At 28.0% G+C, this 15355-nt stretch overlaps 1 protein-coding gene across 3 annotated transcripts in view; it reads left to right on the plus strand.

Annotated features, from left to right (window-relative positions):
• The window catches only part of Ttd14 (TRPL translocation defect 14), a 129359-nt gene that overhangs the window by 76192 nt on the left and 37812 nt on the right, over positions 1–15355 (plus strand). For 2 of the 3 annotated variants that reach the window (XM_075363799.1, XM_075363800.1), the window contains one exon: positions 4873–4974. The exons of the other annotated variant lie outside the window; for it this stretch is intronic. In XM_075363799.1, coding sequence (XP_075219914.1) covers positions 4873–4974 — 102 coding nt within the window. The remainder of the gene's footprint in view (positions 1–4872; positions 4975–15355) is intronic. 3 annotated transcript variants of the gene reach the window in all.

Genomic DNA, 15355 nt, shown 5'->3' on the forward strand with positions numbered 1-15355 from the left:
TATAAATTATTTTTATTGGGTATTTTTATTTTTTTTTAACTTACTTTTAATCATACTCTCTGTTAAATTTTATTTTTGAAGATCTTTTGTATTAAATGGGCCATTATAATCAACTGTATGATGTTTATTTTGTTTGTGTAATGTTACCATTTATTTGTTTGTTATTAGACATATTAGTAATACACATTTACTAATCTGTATGTTATACTATCATTGTAGTTTGGATGCTCTTGTTATTCAGATGTTACATCTGCAAATGTAAAAGTTAATTATTGTTTATATTTACAATATTAATCTTAAAAGTCAGTTTTATCTTATCTGATGTTTATTTATTATATTTGTATTTTTACATGTACTTTTATCTAGGGTAATATCTTATTAACTGGTTTTATCTTTGCATTCATTGTGCTGTTTGTGTTTGTGTCGCATGTGTAAGTATTTGTGTGCCATAATGATTGTTTAAAATGTGTAAAATTTTCTTTAAGAGAAAACATTTGAATACAAAATTTGCTATAATTAAATATACGTATGGATATTTTGGGTTGTCATTCCTATTTCTTAATTTCATCACATTAATATCGCACTGGACTTGAGTGACACAGGACTGTGATCAGCACCGATCTCCAGCTCAACCAAATTAACTGCACATGTGGGGAAAATGTGAATTAAGTGTGTGATTGAAATATGTGAAAAATCTACTCTGTTTTTTCTCTTCATTTAAGTATTTAATAACATTGCTAATAAATATTTGTATCTCGCTATGAATGTACTACTGTCTCATATTTATGGATTTGTCCTAGTTTACAGACTTAACCATTACAAGATAAATACTAAAAAAGACAGTAAGATCCATGATAAAATAATAAAAGAAGCTGTGGACTGAATTTAATGAAATTGAAGATCCTGTAAATAAACAGTGTAAAATTAATATCTGTACTGAACACTAATAATAATGATAAAAATTTGTTTAGTTTATTAATAAAAGAAAATAACAGTGCTTAATATACAATAAATGAACAGCTGTAATAAGATACTTGCAACTCATCTGTGTTTGTAACCATATGACTGTTGTGCCAACTTGTGGTTTGGAAATCTACTAGTTCACATTTCCCCCTTGCATATAATCGAAACTTGGTTGCACGTAAAATGATACTGTCAAATAATTTTACGTACAATTCAAATATAGAATCGTATAGTTTCATGTTGAAATTCACTATTTGGAAATTATATCGCAGCAGGCAAGTAATTTTGCTTACTGTAATCTACAATTATTGCTTACAGAGCACTTCCACTGCCCGCATAAAGTATGGTTCATGTTCCTTGTTGCAGGCTGTGCGTTGGTTTAACATATTTAAATAATAAATATAACTTGAAAATTATTACAAAAATATAATGTAAATGAAAATGTCTGTACTTATGAAAATATAGCTTTACTATGATGTAATGCTTAAAAAATTTATTCTTTAAAAAAGCATGCAGAATTCAAAATTTGTTCATTCAGTTGGAGTTTTTGATACGGAATTGTTGAATTTGATTACTGGTGCTGTCATCTGTCCTGAGAAAAGATTTGTAATCATTTTATCACAGTAAAGCTTATTATACTTTCTTGAGTGTACATGTATTTTATACAATATTAGTGTAATAATTTTACAGTTTCATTAATCCAATCGTAGGTTTTAAGCTTTGAAAGGTAACATATTGAAACTGTAACGTATATTCAAATATATGACTTTATGTGCTGAAAAATAAAAGTATATAAGTTTGTATAGTGTAAATTTAACATTGTCATACTGTTGGCAAATTGTCTTAACCACCTGTTATAGTACCAGTATAATTAAAGTGCTTTAATAAATATGAATAACATATTTATACTAACAATAACAAAGAATTGTCTGTGTATTAGAATTTAGTGGTAAAAAAATTATTACACCCTTATTCTGTAATTTGCCTTTATCAGTCTTTGTATTAGCTTAGAAAAAATTAGTTTTGTATTATATGTTATTTTTATTGTAATACTTGGAATTAGTCAAGGTGATTATAATTTATTTTTTGAATTGAAATTGATTTTAAAAAAACATAATTTTTTATGGAAGTAAATCACGTAATATAAATCATTTTACATTATTCTATATTAACAATCAAAACTTTTAATTTGTAATAATGATAGTGACAATTAGTTTCAAAAATATTTTTTAATCCATTGAAATCTCCAAGAAAACTGACCAAAATTTGTAATTACAGTTAATGGTGTCTGTATTGTATTCTAATTTTTAAAAAGTCCTCATTTTACATTATGGTGATTGTTATTTTTCAGAAATATTGTTTATTCATTTTATTGAACAAATCATTTTTGTTTCTTATGCATAATACTTAATAGTGTTTTTAAAGTTTCTATGTTCTCAGACATACTTGATAAAGACGTATTTTATTATAAAAAAATCTCATCTATATTCCCCAACTTTTCTTTGATGTATTATCCATACAATAAGTGTAGAATAGATTCTAGTTTGTGGATAAAGCCTGGAAAAATGAAATAATTCTGTGTTTTGATCTATATAAATTCAGAGGATTACAGCTATTGATTAAATTTCCACGTCTGTATGTTTATGCAACCTAATTAGTCAGCATAAACGATTTAGATCAAAGCACATACTTGTTTGTTCTTGTGGTTGCACTTTATCCATTTTGACTTTTACTTATTAGATATATATGGTGCTTTTGCCTACAATGACACTCTATTATAGTTAAGTTGGACTGTATGGATAGGGCCTTTTTGAATTGCATTACTATTATGTGTGGTACTAAATTGTAAGGGAAACCTACTGCAGTAACCCAAGACTTAAATTTAAATGTTAAGCGGTTACATCCCTTACAGCCAATTCATACCAATTAATATAGTTTTAAATGTTGCTTTAACATGAATGTAAGAATTCCTTTAATAAAAACTGAATGTTGAATGTTACAAATATAATGAAAAATGAGGGTTTTTGTACATATAATATTGCATGAATCATCATTTATCGGTCGATTCCAAGCTCTGAGAAGTCTGAAGGATTGCTGAATCATTACATTAATGTGCTGAGTATGTTTGTGTATTAGTTGTATTTCACTAGTGCTATCTTTATAGCAATAACTGCTACTAACCAAATTAACCGATTGAAATGTATTGCGCATGCTTTTAATTTCAAATTGACTCATTTTTGTAGCATGGAATCATATCAGTTGTGCGGGTACACTGCTCACCTCATCTATCATAACCACACAGAGCTTGGATTCTGGCAATACATATAATTTTCACTAATTATTAACAAAATGGAATATTCTTTTTTATTATATTGAGTAAGCTTTTTCTTTAATACAATTTAAACAGTTCCTGGTTATTTACTGAGACATTTAAATTTATTATTTATTTAAGATTTAAAAAAAGAAAGTATGTAGAAGATTTGTCATGAGTAAAAATCATATTTAGATAAATTAATCATTGTTTTATTTAAATAATTATGAATTCTTGTTCTGATTGTATACATAACTGTATATTTTTTAAATAAGTCAAGCTGATCTTTAATTATTTGATTGAAGTAATAAATTCGAGTTTAAATATTAGTATCTTTATGATATGCACTGGTTTACAAATAATAGAATTTTTTCCTATTAATATTATGTAGTACTGTAATTGGGTCAAGTTTTTCTTTTGTACAAATTAAAGTCGTGTTAATTATGAGGTTGTAAGAAAGCCACTGCTTTTCCTTAAGAGCTCAGTATATGCTGACAGAAGTTAATAAAGCTAAATACTGTTCTAAGAAAATTAATAAAAAGAAACTGCAACCTTGCAACATTTTTATTTTGTTTTTCTTTCTGTTTTCTAATATTTAGTTAAAAATTATTTAATTGCTGGAATTCATTGTAATTATTATTATTATTAAATAAGTGGGGTTAAATGAATCAGAAATATCCAAAATGGTTTTGCGATAATTTTTTAATGAATTTAACCTTCACTAGTGGAAAATAATATATACTAATTATATCATAGAACATTGGTAATTTATACTAATTGAAACTCATTTCTTTACTTTTAACTAAATTATTATTTTTATTATAATAGAAACTAATTGTGATAAAGCAATTGATTACTTATTTTTATTGTTTCATGGAAAAAAACTTTCGACTTAAGTGTCATCTGATAATAAGATAAAATAATCTTTAAAAAAGAGTAGTATTCTGTATAGTAGGCTACTGAAAAACTATTTTTTTTTTTTTTTTTTTTTTTTTTACTTTTGAAAAATTGTTAGAAGTAATAGATGATTTTGAAGTATTTTTTATACAACAAAATCTCTTTTTTATTTGTATAATTTTAAAAGGATAAATATCCTTATATTGAAATTGGAATCCTGTTATTTTCATGATATTTTTAACCATTGTTTTACATTTACCTAATTTTTTCAAACCAAAAATTGAAAGATTAGTCATCCCATCTTTATAAATTTACAAATTTTTACAGTAAAACCTTTAGATTCAATTAAATAATTTGCTACTATTGCAGAAGACCACAATTTTTTCTTGTATTTAATAAAAATCTTACTCGTTTTAATAAAAACCACAAAAGTGTGGTTTTTTTTTGTCAAAAAAGCTTTTATTTTGACAAAAAGGTACTACACAGTACATAGGCTGAGCTGTTGTACAGATTTTTTAGTGGTATAAATTATTTATATTCTACTGTAGTTTAAAATAGCCTTTTTTTTTTTATTAAGAATGCTTTATGAATTATAATATTGCTATAATTGTTTATAATGCATTATTAATTGTTGGTTTAGTTGTAGCTAGTAGTAGATTCTTGTTTAGTATTGTTTTAGTTTAGATAGTTGTATTTTGTAGAATGGAGAGATCCTTTTTGTAAAAAATGTGGTGGTCAAAATTCAAAGAATTCAACTGTTGATGGTCAAACAACAAAATTTCAATCTTTCTGCTGTGATCATGGTGAGTTAGAATTACAAATATGGGTGTTGAACTAACATTAGCGCTATACATATTACATGTATTAACAATTTCTAGATCCATAATTATCTCTTATCACTTAATCTTTTATCACTAGCTTATCTACATATTTAAATAAAGAATTTGATTGCAATGTTTCTCATCACTTATTACTAAGTACTGATATATGCAGACAGCTCAAGCGTAGATTTTATTTGTTGAGAGATTTATGGATCAAGTTTAATGTATTATGTTAAGTCCTGAAATTATGTTTTGCTTCATCAATAATATTGTCTTATGTTATCACCATTAATACGTACACAATCATTAATTAGTATAAATATTAGATATTAGAAATAAATAAATACTTTAAATAAGATGCTGGTATAAATAAATATTAGAAAATTTCTGTATTGAAATTTTAGTGATACTCACCTTTGGTCCCAGCTCTGTAATGGGAATATGCAATTCTTCATGTAAAATGGTTCATGAGATCTTGAAAACGTATCTGACTGTAGACCAGGGGAAAATAAACTTACCTGTTGTTGGCTTCCAATATTGATCTTCAGTGTAAGCTCTTTGTGATTTCATACATTTAACCCAGCAGTTGTACTCCTCAAAATATTTCCAAAAGTTGTTTTTTGATATGATTATTAGCTGTGCTCTCATGTTCTATACATCCTCAGTTCTGTATCACTTTCACCTTGAAGGACAAATAAATATTACCGGAAGTGAGGAAGCTGGCAAACTTTAAAGATTTCCATGCTCAGATAAAAAAATCCTGCATTAGACTGAAGAGGTGGGTATGGGGCCATTTTCAATGCAGCTGCCATTTTCCACTTATCCCATGTCTATTTTGAATCACAAAAATTAAGAAAAACTCATAATAATACTGTTTGTTAACAATTCAGTGGTTTTCCTTGATTAAACTGCAAACTTTGTTAATTATGTGGATTTTGGATCATTGATTGGTTAAAACACACCAGCACTTACTAATAGACCATACACACTAGTCACTGCTAATTGAAGTTCAGCCATTTTAAACTGGTTATGTAATTTTTTAATATATTTATTGCTAAACATTTCAAAAACTTTATGCAGCAGTATTGTTCAGATGCATTCCATTATTGTACACCATTCATTCTCAAAGTGGGCGATAATGCTCCCTTGTGGGCACTGGAGGCCTTCAAGGGGGGCGGTGAATCGCCACAGAAAATTGGGGGTGTATCGGCAGTCTAGGAAGGTGATGGCTGATTAAAAAAAAAGGCAAAAATTATATTTTCCTGATATTTCAAACTAAAATTAAATACCTACTACACTAGTATAAAAAATTAAAGGGTCTCCTATATTTTATGATAAAAAATTATTGTATTCAAAGTACTTTAACTTTGCAATCAGAAGGCTTAGAGAGACGAATAAAAAAAAAAGATTAAAGTTTGAATACTTTTTGACAGTATACTTCAGATCTCAAAAATCATCAAATTAAGAGAAAAGGCCACTTTTGTCTTTAATGCTGCATATCTCTCCCGATCTAAGCACCGTGTTGATACAAATAAATATGGACCATTATCCTTCAACAGCAACGACTTGCTTGTTTACTGCCAACACTTTGAGAACCTCCACAGTGATTTCAAAGAATGATTCCGTGACGTTTTAAATATGGACATACCAGACTGGATGTCGGATCTTTTTCAAATGTCAACACGCAGGATCATCCCAGTTAGAAGAACAACTTATAGAACTGACAACAAACGAAGAAATAAAAATAAAATTCAAGAATGGCCACCAAGAATGTTGGCTGCAAAAGTCAATCCTGAATTATGATCGGTTGTTCAATGATTTTTGATAGCATTACCATCTTCGTATTTGTCTGAACGTGGATTTAGTGCTGTTGTAACAATGCTAACAAAAAGAAAAATCAGCTGCATGTTACCAAACGTGGTGACTTATGGTTGTTTTTTTTCAAATTTGAGTCTGATATTAACAAACTCGTTAAAGCACATCGGATTCATCCTTCACATTAATGTAAGTGAATTTTTTAATTGAAAACTTTGTTTTAATTATATTGTATTGTTATATTGCTATCACTATTGTTATTATATAACTATATAGGTACAATTTTAATTTTTTTGAAAGCAATTTTAATAAAAATACTTCCAAATATGACTAAATATGCATTTTAATTATTGCTCTCATTTAAAATGTAACTTTCAACTCAGAAATAGGATATGCCACGTTTAAAAAAAAAAATAATTGCAATTGCTGTTTTTAAGAGCATCTTTTAAAAACAGCAATTGCAATTATTATTTTTAACAGATTGTAAGTTTAAAAATGTTGGGGGCGCTTGAAAATTTTTGGTTCTCAATGTGGGCGGTGGGCAAAAGGTTTAAGAATCAGAGTTGTACACAAAGTAAAAATTTGATGAGTTGATGTTACAAAAGCAAACAAACTGCAGCAACAGGCCCATTTACTAACACTACAAAAAATCACTCATAAACTCAAGTATATTGCCTCTCGCACTTAGTTTTTCAACTTGAATCTAAATACTTTGAGGCGGATAATTTTTTAACCTTGTGTGATACTTTTTAAGATCTTGTTTGTAATATGCATAAGGATGGGAAGTGGCAGAACAAAATATCTGCAGCCAGTTTGCAGAATGTACAGCAGGTATGTTTAAAATAAATCGCCAACAAATTCCTTATATTTAAGTTTAGAAGCGCTCAGAAAAACAGATTGTAAAAAAAAGGAACCACTTTAGATTGAATTTTTAAAGAAAGAAAAAATAAATCAAACCATTGAAAAAATTTTTGTTGTGTTTAATCCCATTATTTTCAGTGCCAGATGTTTAATCTTCATTTGAATCCTTCAGGCAAGTGAGTTAATATGTCACTATTTTTTTGTTTTTAAATAGATATTCTATTTATTATTTTAGTAGTATGTATTATTAACATTAGTTAATTGTAATAACAGGAATTTTATTGCTTGCTTTTATGTAGTATATATTCTGTTTTTATTGATTGTTGCAACATATTGATTTCTTTGTTGTTCTTGGGTAATATTGTAAATCAGTAGTAGGCGAAGCAGCTTCCTTACTTGAAATTTGTGGGATGGCAACACTGTTTACATGCTAGTTGTGAAATTTTATTATTTATTTAGAAATTGCTCAAAGTTACTGTATTTATTAATGGCTGAAGCACTTACCAAATAGATCAAGTATTTCTATAATCAAATTTGACTTACTGTACAATTTGTTTTAATGTACAATAATGCTCAATTATAAAAAGTTGTAAATTGAAAAAAACAAATTTTTCTGTACTTCCAACTGCTTTCAGTAATATTTAATGTTTGTTTTTTGTATTGTTTCATGAATAGTGTTAATTGTATGGTATGATATGACTATAACTTCTTATATAATGCAGATAAGTTATATCTCTTGATGTTGTAGTCTTATTTACTTGAAGTACATGCCTATGGAATGACTTGTGTTGCATTTCTATTTGTTCATATGTGTTTTTGTTTGTATATGTGTATTTATCTGTACATTTGTATTTCTGTTTACGTGTTTGTAAGTGTATTTTGAATAATAGAATTCGCTAAGCATGTTATGTTTCATTGAAAATACTGAAAATTATATACAATCTGTAGGTGTCATCATTTAATTTGCATTAAAAGAAATATACTGTAGCAGTTAATGCTTTGTTATGTATTTTAGTGTTAATTATTATCTTAGTATATAATAAATGTACCGTTATTGTAATTTGTAAATAAATCTTTCCAATATTAGGTAACTTTTTTGTTACCTAATAAGTGCCTGGTACAAGGGTAACTTCCATTGTAGTATTTAAAAAAAAGATTTAATTTTATTAAAATTTACAAACTTCAAACAATTTTCAGCGTAGTTCCACTATTGTTAATAAATCTGTCATTCACATCTTGAGTAGTTATTTTGTAATTTAGTTTTGCTGTTCGTTATAGTTATCAAAACATAGAACTTCTTATGGAGAAGGTAGAGATGGAAAATACTGAGAACAAAGTTAAGCTACATGAAGAGAATGATATCCAGCCATCATGATAAAACCCAACCATTTTCAAAGAGAAAAACATGTCAGAAGTTGGTCTGTGACATTCTCGACAAATCTTCTGTCTTTTACAATCTTGTGTTTGTTGAGTTTTAGGGCTTGAATATCGTCAAAAGAATACCATATCAATCTCATAATATAATCATGAACTTTCTTGTTCAGATCATTGCTTGAATGTTTTTCTTTTTGTTAGTGAGGTGATGTACTCCACTATGGAAAGTGAGACTGTTGTCTCACTTTCCATATTCGGTCAGGAATATCAAATTTATAAGAAATTTGTACTTCCTACGAGTATCCTGTAGGCACTACAATATGTTCACATTTGTCAATAATACAAGTTACAATGATAATTTTGCCCATTACAAATTTTGAAATTTGAAGAAAAAGTAAACTGCAGAATTTTTTAAATAATTGTTTGTTTATACATACATTTTCATTGACCTACCTAATTTATTAATCACCAAGGATGGTTGTCCACTTAGCTTTGTAATATTCATTCTCTTGTCCTTCATTAAACATCTAGATCCATCTCTGTCATGCTGTCATCACATTTTCATTGTATTGCTCTCGCACTTAATTGTGGATTTTGCTACACTACATACATATTCCTGTCATACATATTACATCAATTGCACCCCTGATTTCACAGTTATTTGACTATTTAAGAGGCTTAAACATGCTTAACACAATAACTGCTGTAAATGTAAAATATTAAGTAATTGCATCCATGACCTATCAATTAAAGAAGGTGTAAAAGTAGATATGCTGAGTGATGATGAAATTTTCATTTTAGACAGTCTTTACACTGAAATCTCCTGAATTTTGTGTAAATTGTTCTGTTTTAATAAACAGTAATATTTTAATTCATTAATGTTTTGATTGATTCATTTATTACAGCTTAATTTTTATTAAAAATTTTATTAAACAAGATCTGATAAACATGGATAATATATTGATGTTAATAAATGAAATACTGTAAAAGTATAATACTGCTTTTATGAATAATCAAACAACTTAGGTAGTATAAAATCTTTGTTATAGTGTTACGCAATAGTTATTATTTTTTATTAGTACGAATGGTATGGTGTGATATGATAGCGTTATATAATAATATATGATAGTGTTATATAATATGTTATATGATAGTGTATATTATAATATAGAAACTTATAAATGGTAATACTAAATTAAACGTGTAATCTTTTTTTTAATGTAATTATATCTGAAGTTTATGTAATATTTAATCACTTGCGGATAATTGTTTAAATATAACAGTAATAAATGATTAATGTTTAATCAATTTTGAATATCCAGAGGTTATTAACTTATGGATAACTTTGTTGCATCCTTTTATGTAATTTTGTAAATTATATTAATTAACTGATAAGAGTACTTTTTGTTGATGTCGTGGTTTATATGTCTATATTTTTAGTTTACAGTCTGTTGAATTATTGTATTTTTTTCAATAGTGTTGTTAAAAAAAAGAAAAAACATTTATTAACTGTAGTTAAAATCCACAGGAAGCAGATGGAGCACCTGTTATCTTTCCAAAAGTATTGTATATAGATTTTAGAGTATTTAATTTTTATTGATATGAATTTTATTTTGTTGCGGAATTTATATGAACTGTATTTAACTGTCTGTTTTTTTTATTTTAAATTATATTTATCAAGTATTTTTTTATTACTCTAATACACAAGTCAATTGAATGTCAAGATCATTTTCATTCTTATGTTGATCATTATTAATTTCGTTGTCAATGAGTTGAAATATTACATCTGATTATTGTTTTTTCATTAGTAAAAATCAAGAATTTCTTAATTTTTAAACTCAAATAATTTTTTTTGTGGTAATCTTTATTCTGAATAGTACTTATGTTAAAAAAAATCTTTAATATTATGATTGTCTTCTGCTGTTATTATGATATCAGTTATTTTGAATGATTTTTACAGACCTGATAGATGTATTTTTTACGACTACTATGATTATCAGCCATTAAAACTGAACTAAAGCTGGTATTCTTAGTGCTGGTGATGTACTAGAAAGGGTTCATTGAACACAGTTTGACCTTTGACATTTTATTTTGCTTTACATCCTTCCAGTTTTCACTTTACTACTTGGTGAGATATTTGAGAACTATCGGGTTGAAAGGTTTACTATGTTTTCCAGAGATATTTTTTCTTAAATGGAGGTGACCATGTGACTTTGAAGAGAAAGTGCTACTTTCATGAGAAGGTACACATTATAAAAATCATTGATGTCAGATAATTATCCCTAGTACTTGCAAGCAACTGTTGTGGCTGTTAGGCGCTCGATAATAGATTTTTTGTATTTACTTACCGAAGAAACTGTGTAAAATATTGTTCAATTTATCTATGAAAATCTACCTGCATATTGTATTTTATCCTCTCATCTTACCATTTTACTTTTTGGAATATTACTATCTGAGATGTTTTAGGCGTACTATGATCATGGAGTTATAAATGTTAGTTTTGGAGGCGAGTGAACAGTTTTTTGATATTTGCATTTAGGAAGTGGTACACTGACTAAATATATTGTTATTCTTGTGATTTAATAATTATGTATACTCATTACAGACATATATAAGTCTTTCATTTTTGTAAGTTGGTGGGTCATTGTACCTCTGATACATAGTACATATTCAATGAAATTAACAGAAAACCTGGCATGGGTAAAATTGTTCATAGGGAAGAAAATGCCATTTAGAAGTGCCATCAGGTGTTGATAGTGTAAACTTTGTTTTTGTAAATACATTTTTGAAAAATGTAAAGGTTATTTTGTTATTGTAAATGTGTGCTGTTGATACTGCTTAAGTAAATGTTGCCAAATTATCAGAAAATCACTGGAAACCAGTTTTAGTTTTCTGAATAAATCATCTATGATTAGATACAATCAAAAGTAAAATGAACAGCACGTGTTCTTGGTAATCGCCTAAAATATGATGAATAGAATCAAGAAATAATTATCTAGATTTAATTATTGAATTAATTGATTCCTCAATATAAGAATAGTAACAGAAGGAAATGTCAGCTTAAGTCAGCAAGTTCATTTAAGAGGCTTTCTTCTTCTTTCTTTCTTTCTTGTTTAGCCTCCGGTAACTACCGTTTAGATAATTCTTCAGAGGATGAATGAGGATGATATGTATGAGTGTAAATGAAGTGTAGTCTTGTACATTCTCAGTTCGACCATTCCTGAGATGTGTGGGTAATTGAAACCCAACCAGCAAAGAACACAGGTATCCACGATCCAGTATTCAAATCCGTGTAAAAATAATTGGCTTTACTAGGACTTGAACGCTGGAACTCTCGTCTTCCAAATCAGCTGATTTGGGAAGACGCGCTCACCACTAGACCAACCCGGTGGGTTTCATTTAAGAGGCTTAATTTAAAATATGCTTACTTTTATTCAATCTTGACAAAAAGGCTAAGTTTTCGAGTTAGTTTATGTTAATTATCAAATGTTAGAATTAATAAAAAAAATAAAAATCAATTTGTTTTTTTTAAAACAATACATTGTTTAATTAATTCTACTTTATTGTTAAACATTACTAATAATTCAAGTTCAAGTAGTTATTTCTCTCAACACAAACAGTAAATAATATTAAGATGTATTGTATGAAAAACCAGATGCATCAGGTGTACATATTACTCTTACTTAGGCAAAACATTTGGCAAACTTTTTTATTTCTTAACAACTCATTTTTATAATAATTCACTCATTATTGAGATCTGAAGGCCCCCAAGCAAGACCCCAGCCGAGTGGTTTCACTTCAGCCAGACAAACATCTTGCATCAGAGCGAATTATGAATAAAAAATTCTAAATTATCTCCGAAAATGATGTACCAGTTTTACTTTTTAAATTCTTCTCTTCCCATATACTCAATAATTCTTGAAGAATATCAGTTTTTCACTGTCACATTGCCTGATAACATGATAAAAGTACGTATGTACGTACATTGTTGTAAAAATACTTTGTATACTAACAAAGTCAATTCATTATAAAATTGTTTAATTTGTTGATTTGATTAACTACAGGTTTATACTCGGTTTTCTACTGAAAAATGCAAGCCTAACCGTGATTTGAGCCCAAAACCTTTGGATAAAATATCCGAATGGTATTTTTACTAACTAAATCAAATAAAGTACCTATTTGGAAGACTAAGTTTATAATTTTTCACTTTTTTCATTGTTTTTGACATGTTTCAACTGGTGTCCTGTATCCTTGACACTGAGGTTCCCCTCCTAATATTTTTAAGCATCCTATTTTTTCAGCGTAATAAAAAAATCATGTAATAAATATCTTCTTTAGTTCATTCAAAATGTTTCTTCATTAAAGTTGACAATTAATTTTACAAGATAATAGTACATTTTTAATGATTTCTTTGAAATTTTCAGTATGATGTCAGATGAATTAAATATCTGGTGGGGAAAGTGTTAAATCTTGATGTGGAAAAAACCAAATAAATATAAACAACGGTTTTGTTAAATCATTTTTATCAGATTATTAGTTTAATGAATGTTTATAAATATTTATTTATAGATTATATTAACCTTTTTTCCTGTTTAAATGATTATTGTATAAAATTATTTTTATATTTCTTAAATTGAATATTAATATTATTATACGATGCAACTATTATGTATGGTTTATTACATAATTAATTGTTTTGTTAAATTATTTATAGAATTCATTTATAACAGTTAATAAAGCTGTTTGAAATTTATTTTTATTATAAATAATATTTTTATATTTTTTATTATTACATAATTTATGTTGTTTATTTTACTAAATTATGAATGTATATGCTATATATAGTCATAATTTAGTGAAAAAAAGCTGTATTTTATTTCAATATAATGTTTAACAAATTAAGATAATTAATAAAAAAGAGAAATATTATTTATGGGTCTTATCTTTTTTTTTTAATGGACATATTTTAACTACTAGTTGGCTACCAGTCACTTTTTCCTTATACATGATGTTATGGTTACTGAAATGATGTAGTTTTAATATCTTGAACAGTAATAAAAGAAAAAGAGTTTTTTTGTTGTTTAATATGTTGTTTTTACCAGCTTTAGTGTTGATTTATGAATTTTTGCAAAATTATAATTGTGTGACAATTGTCATTACACTTTAAATATTGGTCTTGAATGATTCATTCCTGAAAAGTGTCTTCAGTTAAACCACAACACAGTATTGTTTGTTCGTATTAGTGTTAAAAGTGGTTCGTTAAAATGAATATTGTTTGTGCTTGTAAACCAAGTATTATAAACAGCAGGAACTTGTGAAAATCCTAAATAAAAAGATAAAATGTTGTATGTAAAAAAGACTGCAATAAGTAATGAAATCTGCATAGTCTTAAAATTGTAAAATAAACTTTGTCTGGTTTCTTGGATTTGATAGGTTTGTTAAAAAAATATAGGTTTGTTTGGGTTTTTTCCTTGTTAAAAGAATGTACAAATAAAAGAATTTCAGAAGCATGACAACAGTTTATTCATTTGGTATTTTAAAATCTCCAGTTATCTCATAATGCTGCTTTCTTGATTTGGAACCCTTACGCAGCTGTACCCAGATGGGTAAAATATTTAACAATTTAATTGTGTATGGTATTCTTAACTTAAAATTGGAACCCGCTGTACCATTACCAACTATGAGCTAGAAGTAGCTCCTGCATTGCGATGTATAAGAGTAATTATATGACTGTAAGTCAATTATTATCTGCAGTGTCGTTATAAATTTTATTGCAATACAAATAGGAAACTAACATGTACATCATTTTTCAACGTAGTTCCCTTTAATTTCAACACACTTGGTCCATGATTGCACAAGCTTCCTGATTCCCTCATAAAAGAAGGTTTTCGGTTGAGCTGCGAGCCAGGAATGCACCGCTTCTTTAACTGTTTTGTCCGAGGTAAATCAACGGCCCCTTAATGCCTCTTTGAGTGCACCAAACAAGTGGTAGTCAGAAGGGGCAAGATCAGGACTATATGGAGGATGAGCCAGTACTTCAAAGTTGAGTTTCTGGAGCGTTTCAGCAGTGTGGGCCGCAGTATGTGGACGAGTATTGTCGTTTAACAACATAACACCTTTCAACAGCAGTTCTCTGCATTTGCTTCGAATTGCAGGCTTCAGCTTGGCAGTAAGCATCTCACTGTTTATTGTCGTGCCCCTTTCTTCATAATGTTCCAGTATTGGGTCTTGCGAGTCCTAAAAAACCATAAGCATCAGTTTTCCTGCGGACGGTTGGGTCTTGAACTTTTTTTGTAGGGCGAATTTGGATGTT

This window comes from Lycorma delicatula, chromosome 4, assembly GCF_047948215.1.
Source record: "Lycorma delicatula isolate Av1 chromosome 4, ASM4794821v1, whole genome shotgun sequence".
Taxonomy (NCBI): Eukaryota; Metazoa; Arthropoda; class Insecta; order Hemiptera; family Fulgoridae; genus Lycorma; species Lycorma delicatula.